Raw genomic sequence first — 20,930 nt, 5'->3', positions numbered from 1 at the left:
TCTCTCTCTCTCTCTCTCTCTCTCTCTCTCTCTCTCTCTCTCTCTCATTTTCTCTTTCTCTCTCACTTTCTCTTTCTCTCTTTCTTCTCTCTTTCTCTCTTTCTTCTTCTGGTGGTGTTCCGGCAGCTCCTTGGATTTGGGCTGACTAGCAGAGCCTCGCGGTTTCTTCTGGATCGAACTGCTGTTGCTGTGGTGTTTGTGAGTGGCTCTAGCTAGTACTGCTGATCCCTGTGAACTGAACTGCTGAGATCCTGACAACGCAGATTGGATTCATCCCAAAGAATAATTTCTAAACAGGTCCACATCCTCCTTTGCCCTATGAACCTTAACTTTCCACTACTTCTGGTGGCTGGTGGGCTAGAAGGGAGGTTAAAGCATTTAAGTACAATTATTAAAGTAAGTTTTGAAAAATATAAGCCTACAGACTTCTTCTTTCAAGAGGTATCAAATGGCATTGTAATCTGACTGACTCCTCTTGGGGATACCCTGTAGTTGAATGCGAACTATGGTTGACTCAGAGGCAGAGTGGGGCCCAGTGTTGGCTGTCACACAGTGCTTTATTCCAGTGAGCAGCACTCTAGGCCCTAGGGTATTTGGCAGCACAGGATATAGCTGACTACCTGCTATGGGACTGTGAGGTCACAAGTCTGGAAGCATCAAAATGATTAGAGGGACAAACTGCCCACTGCTCAGGTTCATCCATATGACAAGTTGGGAACAGAGCAAGACCCTGAAACAAACAAATAAATTGAGGCTGGGGAGAGAGATGGCTTGGTCGGTGTCTGTTCCGTTCCTCAGCAGCTTCACGAAAAGCCAGGCAGTAGAGTGTACTTACACATCAAGTACTGGAGAAGTGAAGACAGGAGGGTCCCTGGGGCTCCCTGACAGCACACCTTGCCAGATGAAAGAGTTCTAGGTTCAATGAGATGCGGTATCGCAAACACGTAGAGAATAATATAGGAAGACATCTGTCATCAACATCTGACCTCCAATATCAAGTTTTACACACGTATATAAGCAACCAACCCTTCATAGGATTTTTTGTTTTCCTTTTGTTTGGTGTTTTGTTTGTTTTTGAGGCAGAGTCTCTCTATGTTGTCCTGGAACTATGTTGAAGAGGCTGGCCTTGAACTCACAGAGCCCCTATATCTGCTAGGACTAAAGGCATGCACCACCACACTCAGCCAGCTGATGCAAATTCAATGCCGATTCCCTGCTTGCCCTTGGACATCGGTTAGGGATGGTGAATGTAATTCACCTCAAGGATGTCTCAGTCCTTGTTGTTTCCTGTGGTGAAAGTTTGTGGATGAGAACACACGGCTTGTAGGGAATAGGATGTCATTCCCGGGTCGTCATTCCTGGGTCATCCTTCCGCACCTCGGTGTGGGCATCCTTGATGAAGAGCAAGTTCCCGTCCACCACAGAGGACACTTGATTGCCTTGAGATGTGACCCAGGTTCCAGTCTGCAGACCATGCCGACCATCCGTGCAGTTAGGAATAAGACCACAGGGAGCACTCACTCTTCCTCAGGACAAAGACTATGGGGGCCATGGGTAGAGACTAGAACAACTCAGGGACCAAATGCTGGGTCAGAAAGTCCCTCATCAGCTTAGGGCTATTTTTAATTGGTCAAAGTCCTTTCATATGTGGTAAACTTTGTGATTACTACTCTGTTTCTCATTAAGTTCATTTATAACGGATGAATGATCAAGACTGTTTTCCCTATTTCATCTTAGAACACAGAGCAGAAAGAGTCCTGGCTCTATGCCTACCTCACACGGTCTGTGGTAAAACCCTCAGCAAAGCACTTTGATCGATATCAGGTTAAATGAGCTGATTGTGAAGGGAGGGATCACCAGCTCAGAGCAGACATCTTTAGTCCCAGCCAATCTGAACTGGAAGAAAGAGTTCAAGGTCAGCTTGACCCTAACCCTAACCTTGGTTCCAAGGTTCCAAGTATGATTTTTGTTTTCTTTTCCGAGACAGGGTTTCTCTGTGCACCACTACCCACTCTAAGTATTTTTTTTAATTATTTTATTTATTTATTGTGCGTTAGTGTTTTGCCTGTATATCTGTATGAGGGTGTCAGATCTCCTGGATCTGGAGTTATAGGCAGTTGTGAGCCCCCATGTGGGTGCTAGGAACCCAGGTCCTCTGGAAGAGCAGCCAGTGATCTTAACCACTGAGCCATCTCTCCAGCTCTCAAGTGTGTTGTTAAGCATACTTGGTCCTGCGTGTAGCTGTGATCCAAGGAAGTTAATGATCTGTAGACTTTCAGAGTTGAAAAGTCAAACTCTCTGTTCCCTAAGGAAGGAACTGGAAGCATAGATTGTTCAGATGGCATCGAGTTATCATAAACATAACACTGCAAAACAACCCAGATTTAATATTATCCTAAAGTCCTAGGCATGTGGTGGTTTGAATGAGAATGTCCTCAGTAGGCTCAGGTGTTTACCTGGTCTCCAGTTGCTGGTGCTGTTTGGGTAGGTTTAGGAGGTGTGGCCAGCACTACATAGTGAGACTCTATTTTAAAAGAAACAAAAGCCAGGCGCTGGTGGTGCACGCCTTTAATCCCAGCACTTGAGAGGCAGAGGCAGGTCGATTTCTGAGTTGGAGAGTTCGAGGCTAGCCTGCTCTACAGAGTGAGTTCCAGGACAGCCAGGGCTACACAGAGAAACGCTGTCTCAAAAAAAAACAAAACAAAGAAGCCAGGAAGCCAGGCAGTGGCCCACACCTTTAATCCCAGCACTCTGGAGACAGAGGTAGGCAGATCTCTAAATTTGAGGCCAGCAGAGCAAGTTCCATCCAGGACAGCCAGGGCTACAAAGAGAAACTATGTCTCAAAACAAAAACAAAAAACAACAACAACAAACCATTCTTAGTTCTTGAGTGAATTTGAAGCCAACTGGCACAGATGAGTCCGAATCTCAACAACAAAACATTTCATTATTGTTATGAAATACCTGAGGCAGGTCAGGTATAAAAAAAAAAAAAAAACACTAATTTCCTCATAGCTCTGGAGTTTCAAAATTCAAGGTAGGACAGCCTTGTTCAGCTTCTTCTTCTTCTTTTTTTTTTTTCTTCGAGACAGGGTTTCTCTGTATAGCTCTGGCTGTCCTGGAACTCACTCTGTAGACCAGGCTGGCCTCGAACTCAGAAATCCGCCTGCGTCTGCCTCCCAAGTGCTGGGATTAAAGGTGTGTGCCACCACTGCCCAGCACCTTGTTCAGCTTCTAGTGAGAAAAAAATTTTTTTTTGTCTTTTTGCTTTTTTGTTTTTCCATAGCTAAGGACCGAACCCAGGGAACCCAGGTCCTCACGCTTGCTAGGCAAGCGCTCTACCACTGAGCTAAATCCCCAACTCCTTCTAGTGAGAACTTAATGGTGTCTGAATGGAAGATGTGTGTGGGTCAAGAGATAAGATCTCAAAACAAGAAGCCAGATAGACTAGAATCTTCTATAACCCCTTCTGAGGGCATGCCCCAAGTTCACCTAAGGACTTTCTATTGAGTCTACAAAAAACTCTGGATGGACAAGGTTTTTTTTTTCCTATCCAACACTATAAAACTTGTGTTTACTACAGAGTTCACATCTTTCTATCTCCTCCATCAAGTAAGACTTTTCTGCAAATGTTTAAAATCTTCCACCGGTAAAACAAAAAGGCCCCGGCTTCATTCTGTGCATTAATGAGCCAACCCCTTCTCACTTTCCTTTGCAACGATTTAATTTAATTTTACTTTCTGATCATGGGTGGGATTTGTTGTTGTATGTTTGTTTTTGTTTATGAGACGGGGTTTCTCTGTGTAGCCCTAGCTGTCCTGGAACTCACACTGTAGACCAGGCTAGCCTCCAACTCAGAGATCTGCCTGCCTCTGCCTCCCAAATGCTGGGATTAAAGGTGTGAACCACTGCCTGACTTTTTTGTTTCTTTTAAAATAGAAAAGAAACAAAAACATGTTTATAGTCCCAGCACTGGGGAGCAGAGACAGGAGGATCCTGGCTCCTAATAGACTGGCCGGCCTAGTCTAATGGACAAGCTCCCAGACAATGGAAAAATCTCTATCCTATCTCAAAAACATGTTACTGCCTTAAGCATGGATGTTATCCTTGCAAGTATGTCTGTGTGCCACATGTATGCCTGGTGCTCACAAAGACCAGAATAGGGTGTGGGCCCCCCTGGGTTTAGAGTCACAGATGGTTTCTGTTAAGTCTCAGATCCTAGGACAGGTGGCTGAGGTACCTATTTAACATATCACAGCAGACCTAGCTACTAGGTTCCCCAAAATCCCTCAGTCCCTACCCTTTACAGGGTATGGCTGACATACATCCCCCTCTAACCCTGAACTCTCCAACCCAGGGGCTGGGCTTCTCTTCCCTAAGAGGCTGTTCCGTATATAATCCAGCCATTTTGGCCACCTACCCTCTTTTGGTCTAAATTCCTGGCCTTGTCCTGGTCTGGCTTTCCCCTTTCCTCATCCTCCTCACATGGCCTGGGTGGGGGTCATGTTCACTTTGGACTCTCCCAGATGTCCCTGCCTCTGTCTATGCTCTCTCCCCTTTATATATTTTTTCCTCCACCATACCTAGAAGCTGTCATGACCTTCCCTACTTCTTTCTTTTACTCATTCTACTTTGAGCAGTTGTGCGAGTGCTGGGAACAGAACCACGATCCTCTGGAAGAGCAACCAAGTGCTCTTAACCACTGAGCTACCTCATCTCTTCAGCCAGTCTCTTCACTGACTCTTTTAAAACTAGCCATTTGCAAAAGAGGTCAGGGCCCATCCAATGAGGAGAAGGCACAGTCCACACCTTACTTTGACTAAAAACCAAGTGTACTTCCTGCCCAGATGTGCTTGCTTTTCTGATCTGAGAAGCAGGGCACCCTCCTGAATAAGGGTAAAAGTCTTGCCTTTGTGACTACACTTCAGCTGGGGGTTTGGGGGGGGTGTCTTTTGGACCCCAGCTTGTTTCTAACCTCCTGTAACAAGCACCTAAAAGCTGTTTGTTCTCAAACTTGAGGCCATAGGTAACTACGATTAGCGTGGAAGCCTAACACCTCTGCACCAACATTTTGTCTAGACTTTGACTCCAACTCCTGCTTGATTCTGCACAGGCGGGCCAGGGAGGAAGAGGAGTCTGTCCACCTGCCTTATCTCATTGCCCTACAATGCAGAAGAAACAGAGATAACAGAGATTGTCCTCAAATTAAAGTCACATTGGATCCCAGGAAGAACAAAGCATAGCAGGACAGACCATCCCCAAATGAGGGCAACTGAACCATTATCTATGAAGGCAAGGCTGTGCCCTGGAGCAGGCATGATCATTCAGTCGAACCAGATGGACTTCTCCCCTTAGAGGATGGAAGCAATAACCTTTTGTATTGAGCCCAAGGCCTCCTGCACGCAAGGCATGACCTGAGCTCAGGCAACACCTGAGCGGCCCCTGGTGGTGTTCCTGGAGATTGCCATCCATAGTTTTTGAGATAGGATAGCGATTTTTCCATTGGCTTGGAGCTTGTCCATTAGGCTAGGTTGGCCAGTCTATTAGGAGCCAGGATCCTCTTGTCTCCGCTCCCCAGTGCTGGGACTATAAACATGTACCAGGACACTCAACTGTGCTTTTGTGCTTTATTGCCTCAGTTTACCCCACCCCACCCCCCCAGCCCATTACAGCTCCTTATTGAGAGATTAGGAGGATAAGGCTCAGTTCATAGAATACTTAGAATACATACTATACATGAAACCCCAAGTTTGATCTACAGACGACATAAAACCCACCATGGCGGTTCACACATCTAATCCCAGCACTCTGGAGGCAGAGGCAGGTGGGTCTCTTCCAGTTCAAAGACACCCTTGGCATGCACAGTGAGCTATGCAGTGAGGCTCTATCTCAAAACAAAATAACAAACAATGTCAGCAAGTTAACTCAGCTGGTTAAAGCTCTTGCTGCCAAGCCTGACAGCCTGAGTTTGAGCTATAGGATCAGCCCAGAGAAAGAACCAACTCCCATATGTTGTCTTTGCACTCCACAATACACTGTGGCAAGAACAGAGCTACAGGTGCAAATACACAAAATAAGTGAATGGAAAAAAAAAAACCAAACCCTTTACATCCTTCGTTGTCTAACCACCTTGAAAGATCAGAACTGGGAAAAAGATGAACCAGACCATACCTTGACCAAACCTGCTCTGTTCCTGGGGTGTTTGCTTGCTTGTTTCATTCACTATGTAGCACAGGCTGGCCTTGAACTCAGTGTTGCTCTGCCTTAGCTTCCCAAATGCTAGGATTACATGCATCCTTCATCACGCCCAGCTTAACTCGGAATACATCTTATCCTGTCCAAACTCTTCCTCTAAACTTAATGCTCACCATCATAGTTACACTTTTAGGGGCTACTTTATTGGGTTCTTATACCTATCACCCTGCTCCACCCTTATTTCACCCCAACCCCTTTCTAACTCCCAATATTACGTAGGAGAGAAAGAAGGTTGGGGGAAGTAGTAGACCTCTTTAGACTACTTCCTGCCAATTGGGGAGATCAGGAGCCTTGGGGCAAGTCGAATTTCTATCATCAGGATATCTCTAACCAACAATCCAACAAAACAGCAATCCAGTAATAGCTAAACCAAAAGTAGCATCAGGGACCAGCATTGGGGGAGAGGGGGCAAGCAGCAGCAGGGGGCTGCAGCCTTGGGGACAAGCATTGATCAGGGGGAGCAGCAACCACTGCCTCAGGTTCTCTCTGGGCTCTGGAATTTATACCCTCTGAAGAGTCTCCAGAATTCCAAACATAAACTAACTGCGGGTGGTAAAGCTCACACCCCTGCTGAATCGCAAGAAGATCATAGTGGACAATCCTGAAGCAGCCCCACATCCCAATCCCAGCACTTGGGAGGCAGAGGCAGGCGGATTTCTGAGTTTGAGGCCAGCCTGGTCTACAGAGTGAGTTCCAGTTCCAGGACAGCCAGGGCTATACAGAGAAACCCTGTCTCAAAAAACAAAAAAACAAAAGAAACAAATAACCCCCCCAAAAATAAAAAACATGTTCACATAACTGACTTTTTAAAGAAACCAAAATTCTCACTATATACCAGAAACTTGGAGCCACTGGACTTTTCATCTGCTCCTCTCCCCGGCGTACATAGTCTCTTTCCTGCCTCCTCTTCCTCTTCCTCTTCCTCCTCCCCCTCCCCTCCTCTTCCTCCTCCTCCTCCTCCTCCTCCTCCTCCTCCTTCTTCTTCTTCTTCTTCTTCTTCTTCTCCTTTTGGTTTTTCTTCTTCTTTTGGTTTTTCGAGACAGGGTTTCTCTGTGTAGTCCTGGCTGTCCTGGAACTCACTCTGTAGACCAGGCTGGCCTCTAACTCAGAAATCTGCCTGCTTCTGCCTCCCAAGTGCTGGGGTTAAAGGCGTGTGCCACCACAGCCCAGCTCTTCTTTTTTTTCAAAGTAGAAATTTCTGGTTTCTTTAGCAACTCAGTTGGGTCATGTGATGTTTTACTGGAAGCTGTCTTATTGAGAAGATATTTTGCTAAGAACAGACACATGGTGTTTTTCTGGAAGCTGTCTGGTGAAAGGGCATGCAGTGTTTTTCTGGAGCAGAGAGTATAATGCAACAAACAGTGGACGACACTCTGGCATTGGTTCGCCTTGCTTTCATCGCTAATCTTCGTTTGTCATGACTTTGTAAACAGAAACACACCAAAGAACTTTTGGAGGCCTTCCAGCTGCTTCTTGCCTCTTCCTTGGACTCATGCTGATCAGTGGAGCCTCGAGGTTTCTTCTGGATCAAGCTGCTGCTGCTCATTAGAGTGGCCTGGACTGCTGACAACAAGGAACTGCTTCTAAACAGCCCATGTCCCCCTTGTCCTATTAATCGTCCTCCCCTACCTTTGGTTGGTGGGCTACAAGGGAGGTTGAAGCGTTTAAGAACCTTTATTAAAGTAGGTTTTGAAAAATCTAATCCTATACTTGTCCCCTTTTCTTGGCTCTTTAATTAGTGTGTAGCACAGGTGGCCAAGCCTAGCCAGTAGGGCTGTAGGAACTAACACTTTTATCCTAAACTCTGGTTACAATCCCAACATTAATAAACCAAGCGCCAAGCTTCCAGCAAATGAACTTTTTATTTCCTTTACTTTCTTTTTAGATATACTTTACGTGCATGAGTATTTTGCCTGCATGTGTGTTCACCACACAGGAGAGGACACGTGATGTTTGGAGAGAACATGTATGCCCATGGTGGTCAGAAGAGAGTATCAGATCTCCTGGACTGGGAGTTAGAAATGGCTATGAGCCACCATGTAGGTGCTGGGAACTGAACCTGGGTCCTCTGCAAGAGCAAGTGCTCCGGGCATGGTGGTACACGCCTTTAATCCCAGCACTCAGGAGACAAAGGCAGGAGGATCTCTGAGTTTGAGGTTAGCCTGATCTACAGGGTGAGTTTCAGGATAGTGAGAGTTACATAGAGAAACCCTGTCTCACTCAGAGGGGGAAAAAAGCAACATAAGCTCTGAAGTGCAGAGCCACCTCTCCAGACTCACTCTTTCTTCTTTCTTTCTTTCTTTCTTTTTTTCTTTCTTTCCTTCCTTCCTTCCTTCCTTCCTTCCTTCCTTCCTTCCTTCCTTCCTTCCTTCCTTCCTTCCTCCCTTCCTTTCTGAGACAGGGTTTCTACTATGTAGTCCAGGCTAGCTCCAACACATAGTTCTACTTCCCTGCCCCCACCCTCACTCCAGGACCAAGTGCAGGGATTCTGTAACCTACATTGTACCACAAAGTCCACCTCAAAAATGGAACCCTCAGGGTACGCATACTTGAACCATACCACCTCACTTGTGCTGATTAGTTTTGCATCATGACAAACTACCTCAAAATGTGGACTTAAAACAAGTTTTTGTCTCATGACTGATTGACTGCAAGATGCTTTTGGTTCGGACTAAGCTGAGGCTGATTCAGAATGATCTGAAAGTCTTTTTTGTTGTTGTTGTTGATTTTTGGTTTTTTGTTTGTTTGTTTGTTTTTCGAGACAGGGTTTCTCTGTGTAGCCCTGGCTGTCCTGGAACTGGAACTCACTCTGTAGACCAGGCTGGCCTCGAACTCAGAAATCTGCCTGTCTCTGCCTCCCAAGTGCTGGGATTTAAGGCGTGTGCCACCACTGCCCGGCTTTCCGATACCTTTTTTTTTTTTTTTTTCCAATCTGAAAGTCTTCTCCATGCCTTTCACAGTTGGCCTGAAGAGCAGTCTGAGAAAGCCTTTGCTGGAATCACTGAGATGGCTGCTCCATCTTGAAGTGGAAACTTAAGGGTTCTTTGGAAAGTCAGTTGTGTCGGATGGTGTTCTGCTGGGGCAAACACATGGAAGAGTGTTTTCCTGAAGTGGAAAGGCTAAGGCAGACTCGTGAAGGAACGTTTAGCTGGAGGAGACACAGGAAAGAGGATGTTCTGCTAACGCAAGCACGTGAAAGGACACGTGATGAAGGATTCTTTGCTAAGAACACGCATGTACTGGTCCAACTGACAATGCGTAGTTGACATTTGCCCGGACGACATAGAGAGAAATGCACCAAAAAACTTCTAGTGGCATGCCTTGGCATTTTTGCCTTTCCTGTGGATCCGGTCTGATTGGCAGAGTGATGTCAGCTGAGACAGACACACATGCTGACCCATGGAGGACACATGACGTTTGGAGGGCATAAATAGAACTCTACGGAAGGTGACAGGAGGGGCTGAGCTTGGCTTGCTTATAGAGCTAGCGGTGCAACACCTATTGGTCTTGAGTGTTTGCTCAGAGAGGCACAGTCAAGAACTTCTCTCCGTGACTTGTGCGGAGGCTGAGGCCTGGCTGTCTCTGCTGGGTAGTGCTGATTCGTGTTTGCTATCTACCAAACTGGACTGCTGATATATCCTTGAGGTGTTTTCAAGTTTCGAGTGGATTGAGCTGTCACTGTTGCCTGTGAACTGAACTGCTGATTTCTAGACAACACAGATGGGAAAGAGTTGCTCCAAAGAACCTTTTTAAACAGATCTACTCCCTCAACCACATTACCTGCCCCTCCCTGAATCCTTTCTTGACTACTACCTCTGGTGGGTGGTGGGCTAAAAGGAAGGGTAAAGTACCACCATTAAAAGTAAGCCTTGATGGCCCCGCGGTGGTGGCGCACACCTTTAATTCCAGCACTTGGGAGGTAGAGGCAGGTGGATTTCTGAGTTCGATGCCAGCCTGGTCTACAGAGTGAGTTCCAGGACAGCCAGGGCTATACAGAGAAACCCTGTCTCCAAAAACCAAAACAAAACAAAACAAAACAAAAACAAACAAAAAACAAAACAAAAGCCTTGAAAAAATTAAAGTGAAACCATCTGGCTCCTCATCTTCCAACAGGTATCTCAGGTGTCTTCACAAGATGGGTTTGAGAGATCAGTAGGAGAGAACACCCCAACTCAGACCAGTACTAGGAACTGAACCAGACCTCCCCACCATGAGACAAACACAAGCCTTTGGTTTGGTTGGTTTTTTGGTTTTTTGTTTGTTTGTTTGTTTTGGGGTTTTGTTTTTTTGGTTTTTTTGGTTTTCCGAGACAAGATTTCTCTGTATAGCCGGGGCTGTCCTGGAGCTCACTCTGTAGACCAGGCTGGCCTCGAACTCAGAAATCCGCCTGCCTCTGCCTCCCAAGTGCTGGGATTAAAGGCGTGCGCCACCATTGCCCGGCGGTTTTTTTGTTTTTGTAAATAATTTTTTGTTTGTGTTTGTATTTTGTTTTGTTTTAAGACAGAGTTTCTATCTATAACCCTGTGTTGAAACTCTGTAGACCAGGCTAAACTGGAACTCAAGAGACCTGCCTGCTCCTGCCTTCCTGAGTGCCACTACTGCCACTGCCGCCGGCTCCTGGACAAACCCTTCTGTTATTTAGCTAATGGAGAACAAGCCACCAGGCTAAACTCAGTGAAAAGTGAGAAACAGATTCCAACTCCTGTGAGCACTGTTACAGTCACAATGCAAAGGGGCGTGAAGAACCGGTAGCCATTTCTGCAGTCTACCACATGGCTTTAGGGCAGAGACTAAACAAAAGGTGTGGCTATCATATCTGTTTGAAGTGACCTCTGAGGGGATTAAGGCGGGGCTGCAGATCTGTTCAATTGGACAAAAAAGTTCCTAGCGCGATTAACTATGTGGTCCCACAAAACCTGATAAGCCTTTTGTTAAGCCGGGTATCTGATATCCAGTCTGGGGAGAAAGCGTGAAAGAGCTGTGGGCGTGGCTTTTGGCCCATCAAACTGTCTGGGATCGAATGCACAGAGCATGCTCAGTTCTGAGAGTTATTCTGGCAAAGTGCCCCAACCTGGACTGAAAAGAGACTAATGATGTAAACTAATCTCCAGGAAAGACACTGAAGGAGCGTGGCAGCCACGCAGAGAGCACGCGTTCCTCAGTGGCCTCAGCTAAAATCGGGCTTGGTGGCTCACCCTGTATTCCTAGCACTCGGTGACAGAGACAGTGTGACCAAGGAATTTGGGGTTTCCTCTTTTGGGTTCTCAGTCTTGTTGATAAGGGATTTAGAAACACAAGCTACAGAGGCAGCTCCGGAGTTAGCAGCATTTGCTGCTCTTGAAGAGGACTCAAGTACCCACAACACACAGCCAGGCAGCTCACAAGTTCCTGACAACTCTAGTTCCAGAGAAATGACAACCTCCTCTGGGTACTTGCACACACATGGCATACACTCACACAGACACGGACAGAAATAAAAATAAAATCATTTTTAAAAAGTAATTTAGGGGTAGGTCATGGTGATGAACATCTTTCATCCCAGCACTTGGAAAGCAAAGGCAGGCAGATCCCTGAGTTTGAGGCCAGCCTGGTCTACAGAGACAGTTCTAGGCCAGCCAGGGCTACACACACACACACACACACAGAGAGAGAGAGAGAGAGAGAGAGAGAGAGAGAGAGAGAGAGAGAGAGAGAGAGAGAGAGAGAGAGAGAGAATATAAATATATATATTTAGAAAGAGACTTGGAAGAAAAGCAAGAGATACCCTTTTGATTTGGGATACAGAATCTCACTATAAAGCCCTGGCTAGCTGGCCTGGAACTTTTTGTGCCAATCACCACGCTAGCTAGCCTCTGCTTCACAGAGCTCCACCAGCCCCAAGTGCTGGGATTAAAGGCATGTACAACTAAGAGAAGCTTTTTCATTTCTTTATTTATGTATGTATTTTATGTATATGAGTTCTCTATTTGCATGCATGCCCTCACTCCAGAGGAAGCATTTGACCCCATTATTGACGGTTGTGAGCTATCATATAGTTGCTGGGAATTGAACTCAGGATGTCTGGAAGAGCAGCTGGTAAGCTTATCCTCTGAGCTATGTCCCCAGCCCCTCTTTTAGCAATATCATTTTCTTTCTAATGCTGTCCAGGGCTTGGGCATGCTTTTCCTGACACTCAAGGCTTTCTTTTTCTTTTCTTTTCTTTCTTTTTTTTTTTTTTTACTTTTATCTGCATTTATTTTATGCTGAATTTATTCCCATGCCATGAGCTTCTGTTTCTTCAGTTTCTTGTGGGATATCTTTTTCTTCTGTGCAACCTCCTCTTCTGGCTTTGGAACAATCTGTTCCTTCTCAGTGAGGATCATCTCAATGTGGCAGGGGGAGCTCATGTACGGATTAATCCGGCCATGAGCTCTGTAAGTTCGTCGGTGCATCTTAGGTGCCTTGTTCACCTGGATGTGTTCAATGACTAGAGAATCTACGTCTAAACCCTTAAGTTCAGCATTACTCTCTGTGTTTTTAAGCGTGTGCAGCAAAAACTCTGCACTCTTCTTTGGCCACCGTCCCTGTGTCCAGCCCCACCGTTTGGCCTGGGCGCACCTACCAACCCCACCATTATACCGATGGAATGGCACACATTGTTTTTTTATTTTTTTATTTATTTTTTTAAAAATTTTTTTAATTGATTTATATGAGTACACTGTAGCTGTCTTCAGACACACCAGAAGAAGGCATCAGTTTGCATTACAGATGGTTGTGAGCCACCATGTGGTTGCTGGGAATTGAACTCAGGACCTCTGGAAGAACAGCCAGTGCTCTTAACTGCTGAGCCATCTCTCCAGCCCAACACATTGTTTTTTTAAAGTGACATCCTTCAGGTACTTGGTAGCTTTGTGGATGTGCATGCCCTTGATGGCCTGGGCAGTTTCCTGGGTGTTCTTAAAGTGAACACGAAGGTTTGAACCTCGTGATTTACAAGATTTTGTGGGATTTTCTGGGTCAAGAGAGTAGTGAACCATCTTGACGAGTCACCTTTCACTGCTTACAGGAAGAGCCACTCTAGGCTTTCTAATGTGCTCTCCAAACACCCCTTGTGCAGTGCGGCTGTCTGACTGCTGTGCAGCCGACATGCTGACCTCCGTTGCTGAACATTCTGCCTTTCTTGAACTCTGACTCCAAAGGTATGGTTCTCTTCTTCTTCTCCTTCTCCTTCTCCTTCTCCTTCTCCTTCTCCTTCTCCTTCTCCTTCTCCTTCTCCTTCTCCTTCTCCTTCTCCTTCTCCTTCTCTTCCTCCTCCTCCTCCTCCTCTTCCTCCTCCTCCTCCTCCTCCCCTTCTCCTTCTCCTTCTCTTCTTCTTCTTCTTCTTCATCTCCCACCTCTGTAGTCTTTTTGATTTTTCAAACTCTACTTTTAATGATGATTCTTAAATGCTGTAACCTTCCTTCTAGCCCATCACCCACCAGAGGTAGTGGAAAAGAACGGTTATTAGGGTATGGGGGATCTGTACCTGTTTAGAAATGGTTCTCTGGAACAAATCCCATCTGCATTGTTAGGAAACCAGCAGTTCAGTTCACTGGTCAGCAGCAGCAGCTCCATCCACTTCACAGATAGACCAGCAGTCCAGTTCAGTAGTGTTGGGATAGCAGCAGGGTTGGCATGACCTAGCAGGATCAGCCAGGCCTCAGCCAAATCAGCATGAGTCAGTAGGAAGGATTTGGACCACCAGGAACACTCGCTGTGCCTCTCTCAACATATTGAAGATCAGCTAAGATGTGAGACCAAGAAGTGCTGCAAAGCTAGCTCTACAAGCAACCCTCCCCCCATGGTCCATTTAGTCCTATTTATACTCCCTCCAAACTTCTTGTGTTCTTCATGGGTCTTGCCTCACCACGTGTCTGGCCTCAGCACATGAGTCTGTCTTAGCAAAACTCCATGTGAGTCTGTATCAGTTGACATCACTCTGCCAACTGGCCAGAGTCCAAGGAAGTGACAAGAAGCCACAGCACGTCACCGGAAGTTTTTTCGTGCACATTTCTCTATAGAGTCACAACAAATGGAGCTCAACTATGCAATGTAAGGCAGACTAATACATGCGCGTTGTTAGCGAAGAATTCTTCATCATGTGTTCTTTCACGTGCTTACTTTAGCAAAACATCCTTCCACCTGTGTCTGCTTCAGCTAAACATTCCTTCATGAGTCTGCCTTAGCCTTTCACCTGTGTCCACTTCAGGAAAACACTCCTCGTGTTTGCCCCAGCAAAACAGCATGCAACACAACTGACTTTCCAAAGAGCCCAGAAGTTTCCACTTCATACCTCCTGACTTAGAGTCACAGCTCCCCTGCCCCAGGACTCTATTTCTGAAACTCTACTATGCTTGTCCTCAAGCAAGCCTGTGAGATACTCAGTAGATAAGGTCTCCTGATAACCAAGCCTGATGACCTAATCACATGGTGGCAGGGGAGAATTGACTCCAGCAAGCTGTTCTCTGATGGCCATAGTGCACTATGAGAAGTATGCAGATATATATACACACATAAAATTTTAAATGTAATTCTCTTTTTAAAATTCTCATTAATGGGCTGGAGAATGGGCTCAGTGATCAAGAGCACTGGCTGCTCTTCCAGAGGACCCAGTTTTTGTTCCCCACTAGCCATATGGCAGATCACACAGCCTCTTCTGGCCTCTGCCAGCATCTATATGCATGTGACACACACACACACACTCCCACAACATATACATATAAAGTAAAACTTTTAAAAATAATCCAGACATGGTGGCATATGCCCTTAATTTCAGTACTTGGGAGGTGGATCTCTGTGAGCTTGGTGACAGCCTGGTCTGTATAGTGGATTCCAGGCCAACCAAAGCAACAAAGTGAGACCCTGTCTCAAAACAAAGTTACCTGTTTCTGAGTAGCTCAGAAAAGCAAGCAGGTTTTGCAGCCCTGCCTGATGGAATCCGAAGCTGTACACAGGAGGGGCTTCTGGGAAAGACAAGCTCATTATCCCACTAAAGGGATAATCAGTCCTCCCTTCTCTACAGCATGTGTCTTAGTTAGGGTTACTATTGCTTATGATGAGACACCATGACCAGCAGCAAGCTGGGGAGGAAAGGGTTTATTTGGCTTATACTTCCATATCCTTGTTCATCACTGAAGAAAGTCAGGATAGGAACTCAGATATGGCAGTATCCTGGAGGCAGGGGCTGATTCAGAGGCAGTGGAGGGGAGCTGCTCCTTGGCTTGCTCCCCATGGCTTAGTCAGCCTCCTTTCCCCCCCACCCCCCCCGCCCTTCTGGTTTTTCAAGACATGTTTTCTATGTTTAGCCTTGGCTGTCTTGGAACTTGCTCTGTAGACTAGGTTGGCCTCAAACTCATAGAGATCTACCTGCCACTGCCTCCCAAGTACTGGGATTAAAGGCGTGCACCACCACCAGCTCACTGGTCTCTTCTTAATCACCGATAAATTCTCAGTTCCAGCCAACTAGCATTGAGAAGTCTGGCAAAGCAAAGGTTTCATTTTAGTAGTTCTTAGTATCTTGTAGTAGTTTAGCATCTAGTTCATCACAGCTGATCCTTCAGCCCCAGCTAACCAGAACTTCAGAATCTTAACTAGCAAACAGCCCTGATAAGCTTTAAACTTCCCTCTGACAGTTCTGAAGTCTGGTCTCCCATCCTCTTAACTGCTCTTAACATTCTCATCTTCCAAGCTGCCACTGAACATCCCACTGAGCTCTCAACACTCAATGGCTCCTCTAGCCCAAAGTGCCAAAGTTCTACAATCCTCCTCAAAACATGGCCTGACACAGCAATACCCCACTCATGATACCAAAGTGCCTTAGTTAGGGTTTCTATTGGAGCTTGGAGAAAGGAACTGAAGCAGAGGCCATGGAGAAATGCTGCTTACTATACTGCTTCTCATGGCTTGCTCAGCCTGTTTTCTTACGGAATCTAGGAACATCAGCTCAGGGAAGGAACCACTGTCAATGGGCTGGGCCCTCCTCCATCAATCACTAGTTAGCAAAATGCTTTACAAATGGATCTAATGGAGACATTTTCTCAACTAAGGTACTCTCCTTTCAGATAACTCTGGTTTGTGTGTCAAGTTGGCAAAGGATTAGCCAGCACAGTATTTATTCAGGTGACTCAGATTTCTTGAAAGACTGAAAGACTGAACTCCTGGCTACATAACTGAGGGACCCACTTGGATAGAGATTATATGTGTGTGTGTGTGTGTGTGTGTGTGTGTGTGTGTGTGTATATATATATATATATATATATATATATATATAATTTTTTATAAGTGTTTGTCTTCTTGTGTACATGTGTACTATATGAGTGCCTGAGCCCAGAGTCTATTCTTTTAGCTGACAGAAAGTAACCCTACCTCAATCTCAATGGACCTTAGCAAAGTTTGGATACCTCCACCTTGGATCTCCTGAAGCTGGAGTTAGGGGTAGTTGTGGGGAGCCTAACCTGGATGTTGAGAATCAAACTCGGGTTCTCTGGAAGAGCTCCAAATACTCTTAACTCCGGAGACATCTCTCCAACCCCTCTTTTTTGTTTGTTTGTTTGTTTTTTGGGTTTTTTTGTTTGTTTGTTTTTAAAAGGTCTCAGGTAACCCAGGCTAGCCTCAAATTCTCTCTGTAAGTGCCTTGACTCTCGATGCTCCTGTCCGGAGTGAGTGCTGAGAATACAGGTGTGAACCACAAACCTCTACCACCTGTACTGCCACAGGCTTTTGTGGGGTTGGGGATGGTATCCAGGCGCTGTGAACGCCAGGTAAACCCTCTATCAATTGAGCCATATTCTTAGACACGGCTATTATTATTGTTACTATAACTATCATTATTATTACTATTATTGCTACTACTATGCTCTTCTCCCCCAAAGTAATGTTTTCCTGAATTGCCATGACTATAAACTTTAAAATGCTGTGAAGTAACATCTTTGGGTTTCCGTTAGGTTTGGGTTTGTGATACCGGAAGTGAAACCCAGGGATCCGGGCATGCTAGGCAAGCCTGCTCACCTGCTCCACCATCCGAAAGGCCTCTCTTCCTGGCTGTCAGGTGTTAATTTTGGTTTTCTAGAGAGTTCCTAGAGATTTTCAATAATACACAATTGTTCTAGGTTTGCATTTCTAACTCTTTAATAGCTACTAGTTATTATCTCTTCTCTCTTTTTTTGGGGGGGGAGGGAGGTTCCTTTTGAGTCAGGGTTTCTCTGTGTAGCCCTGGCTAGCTTTGAACTCACAGAGGTCCTCCTGCCTCCCGAGTGCTGGGACTAAAGTGGGCACCACCACACTCAGCCTGTATCTTCTCTCTCCTTTTCAATATGTTTATGATTCTTTCCTTACATCTTGGTTAGATTTTCCAGAATTTACTAACTTTACTGTGATTTTCAAGAGCACTGATTCTTGAGTTTGCTTCTTAATGACTATCATTTCTTACTACCCTGGTAACGATGCAGATGAATAAGAATTTTTAAGATAAGTGTGTGAGTGTTTTACTTGTGTGTATGTGTACCACCTGTGGGCGGTGCCCAAAGAGTTCAGAAGAGGATGTCAGATTCCTGGGAACTGTAATTACAGATATTTGTACATGGCCACATGGGTACAAGGAACCAAACCTGGGCCCTCTGCAAGAGAAGCAAGTGCTCTTAGCCAGGAAGCCATCTCTCCAGACTTAAGGATGTGCAAATTGTATAACTGCACATTGAACGCTGAGTCTCAAATGTGCTAGGAGAGAGAGAGCTCCATTACTGAGCAAGTTTTAATTTTATTTCTTTTTTAAGAAGATTAACTGGGCTGGAGAGATGGCACAGCAGTTAAGAGCACTGACTGCTCTTCCAGAGGTCCTGAGTTCAATTCCCAGCAACCACATGGTGGCTCACAACCATCTGTAATGGGATCCGATCCGATGCCCTCTTCTGGTGTGTCTGAAGACAGCTACAGTGTCCTCAACATATATAAATAGAATCTTAAAAAAAAAAAGACTTATTTATTTAGGGAAATGGCTGCCGGGTGGGTTTGCTCCTATCCTGAACCTGGTCATCAGAAGCCAAGGCACCGGAGACTAAGGCAGGTGATTGAGAGTTTGAGGCCAGCCTGGGCTACACAGTGAAACCATACCTCAAAAGCCAAAAAAGGGGTGTGGGGAGCTGAGTTGGAGGAAAGTTACCTTTTACTACATGAACTAATCACGAGCTACTTTTATTCCTATGATACATGATGAAACAACTTAGTATTGTAACCCACCGTCCTAGGTTAACGCAAGGACATGGCAGAGCAGAGGGAGCAGAGGCAACCTGTGCTCTGAGCTTCCTGTTTTTAATTAATCCCAGCCCAAGCCTAGAGAGAGTGTCAGGCCAGATCTCCTCCCTCTTCCAGTCAACCCTCTGGGATCCCCCAGCCCAGCGACACCCAGGGTTGTACTCTCCTTCCTAGCAAAGCTTCTCCTCACTCTGAGCATCCCACCTTCCCTAACTCCCAGAAGCAGACACGCACACTCAGTTTTCAATATAAGTTTCCTTTTATTTTGAGATTGAAAACAGTGGAATGAAATTGCTTTGTGGCTGAAACAACTTTCACCGGGAAGACACCCGGAGTGCTCATCCATCCAAAAAACAAACTTGCCAAGTCCGAGCCAGCTGTCCCCCCTCCCCCAGCTTCAAGAACAGAGAAGAGTGAGAGGAAGGCACAATCAAATTCAGGGTTGTGATGGCCGGCAGAGTTCTGGTGAGATACAATTCCAAAGTTGTCGCCATTACAGAGTCCAACAGTCACAAGCAGCAGCCCCCCAACCCCTCCCAGATTCCCCCTCAGAAAAATAAAAGTCCTCACTGGAAGCCGCGTCTTCGGACTGTCTATCAATCCATTCTGTCTTAGGGGAGTGGGCTCTTTTGATTCAACTCTGGTTCCGGAGACCAGAATCAAGATTCTGAAGAGAAGGGAGACTCCAAATGGTGGTAGAAGATATTTATTCATCATGCAAATTTATAATCTGCTTAAATTCATTTCAAATGCGCTTACAAGCAGTGGTTCACATAAAACTGTAGTCACAAGTGGGTCCCCAGCCACCTGCCAAGGCCTGAAGCACCCCAACCCAGTCCTCCTGATTGAAGCCACCTGGCTGGGGAGTTGTGACAGGAAGCACAGGTGGGTCTCACTGGCAGCCCTGGGGTGGGGACGTGACAAGCCTAGGAGCTCACTGGGAAAGATGTACCCGCTCCTAGCCTATCGCTATGTGAAAACTGCCACAGAGGAAAACGTTATGTATGGGGGAAAACAGCGTAGGAAATGGATCCCATGGTTACTGGAAATTGTCTCCCTCCTTTAAAAAAAATTTTTTTTTTGGTTTTTAATTTTTTTTTTAAGATTTTTTGGAAAGTATTTTTAAGGTAATATTTTTTTTCCTTTGGAAAAAGAAACCTTTTCCCCCCTAACCTAAGCAAGTGGAGTTGCCACTACCTAATTTCTCTATATTGTTCTGCTAAGAGGTAGATAGAAACAAAAGTGAAACGGGCTTCTATATGGAGGTCCTTTAGAGGGTGGGGAGGGCTAGGGCACCCAGTGGAGTGAGCAGGGTAGACTGGGCCAGGCCCCAGGGCAAAGGATCCTACTCCATCTCAGAGCCAACTCCCTCCCTACCCCCAAGGGGTAGGGGATCTTCAAGAAACCCTGGAGGTAGAAGATCTTCAAAAACCCTGTTGAAGAGGCCCTGGTTCCAAACCTAGGGGAGCTGACTGGGGGATTCCAGGCCAGCCCTGGAACTCTCCTCCACCAACCAGCTCTCTAAGGGAGGAGCCCATTCCTTTCCTCACCCGCTGGTCCATCCAAGCTAAAACAGGTGGGAAGGGGGTGAGGTGAGGAGAGCAGAAAGGGGAACAGGAGTTGGGGGAGGGGACACGAGATGACTGAACCCTGCCAACCCGACCAATGTGAATGGGGACCCTGGCAGGCCTGCCCGATCCCCATGACAAAACTTGTGTGGCATAAGCCAAAACTCTCTCCTGGCTGGGATTCATTCCTTCGGCATGAGTCCCTGCCCTCATCGCTAATCTCACTGTGAGGACTGAGGTAGTTCATCCGTTTATACTCGTAGTATTCATCATCTGTGATTACGAAAAAACACATGCTCCAGGAGCGTCCTGCTACTTAAGAAAAACAAATTCTCTTGTCAGTCCATATTCAACCATTTGAGGGAACTGGTAATGGTGCCACATCAGACTTTGCAGGGCTGAGGCTTGGGCCTCTAGACCCCTCAGGCATGTGGCCTCTCCCATCTTGAACCCTCACTGAAATGTATCCAAAGGAAAGAAATAGGGTGTTTCAGCTGGTATTACTCTATGTCTGAATAAAAGAGAAACATTCTGCATCTAAACCATCGAGTATCTGTAAAGAAAATGGCTTTTCCGTCCCCTGGCACTGATGAGGGGTTCTCTTTGATCTTCCTGCAATGTCCTGTCAAGCTGTTTTCCTTCTATTGGTTTTCAACAAACAGGCAAAACAGTTGTGTGGTTTGAATGGCAAAGCCATTAGGATCTCCCCCAGGGAACACTTAGGAAAAGGAGAGGCAACCTCATCCCTAGAGAGGGGGAGAAGAGCTGCCCAAAGTGACAGCTCCTCCTGGGGCTCAGTTAGGCTTGGCGCCCTCTGGGGCTGAGGTAGTTAGTAGCACT

At 46.0% G+C, this 20,930-nt stretch overlaps 1 protein-coding gene across 1 annotated transcript; it reads right to left on the bottom strand.

The window, feature by feature from the left end:
- Positions 1-12,503: 12,503 nt before the first annotated feature.
- Positions 12,504-13,271, bottom strand: LOC114610538 (60S ribosomal protein L17-like). The gene is made up of 2 exons (XM_028755137.1): positions 13,115-13,271; positions 12,504-12,901 (listed from the first exon to the last, which is right to left on the bottom strand). The coding sequence occupies exons 1-2, from the start codon at positions 13,269-13,271 to the stop codon at positions 12,504-12,506; spliced, it is 555 nt and encodes a 184-aa protein (XP_028610970.1).
- Between the last annotated feature and the right edge of the window lie 7,659 nt (positions 13,272-20,930).

Source organism: Grammomys surdaster, unplaced genomic scaffold, assembly GCF_004785775.1.
Source record: "Grammomys surdaster isolate TR1022 unplaced genomic scaffold, NIH_TR_1.0 126048, whole genome shotgun sequence".
NCBI classification, from domain to species: domain Eukaryota; kingdom Metazoa; phylum Chordata; class Mammalia; order Rodentia; family Muridae; genus Grammomys; species Grammomys surdaster.
The sequence above is the reverse complement of the archived record's forward strand: the minus strand, read 5'-3'. Positions and strand labels throughout refer to the sequence as shown.

Excerpts from the sequence above, each read along its gene's own strand:
- LOC114610538 (XM_028755137.1), bottom strand. The coding sequence starts at position 13,271 with ATGGTTCACTACTCTCTTGACCCAGAAAATCCCACAAAATCTTGTAAA. Across the intron at positions 12,902-13,114 it reads GTACCTGAAGGATGTCACTT|TAAAAAAACAATGTGTGCCA; the intron begins TAAAAAAACAAT and ends TAAATAAAAAAA.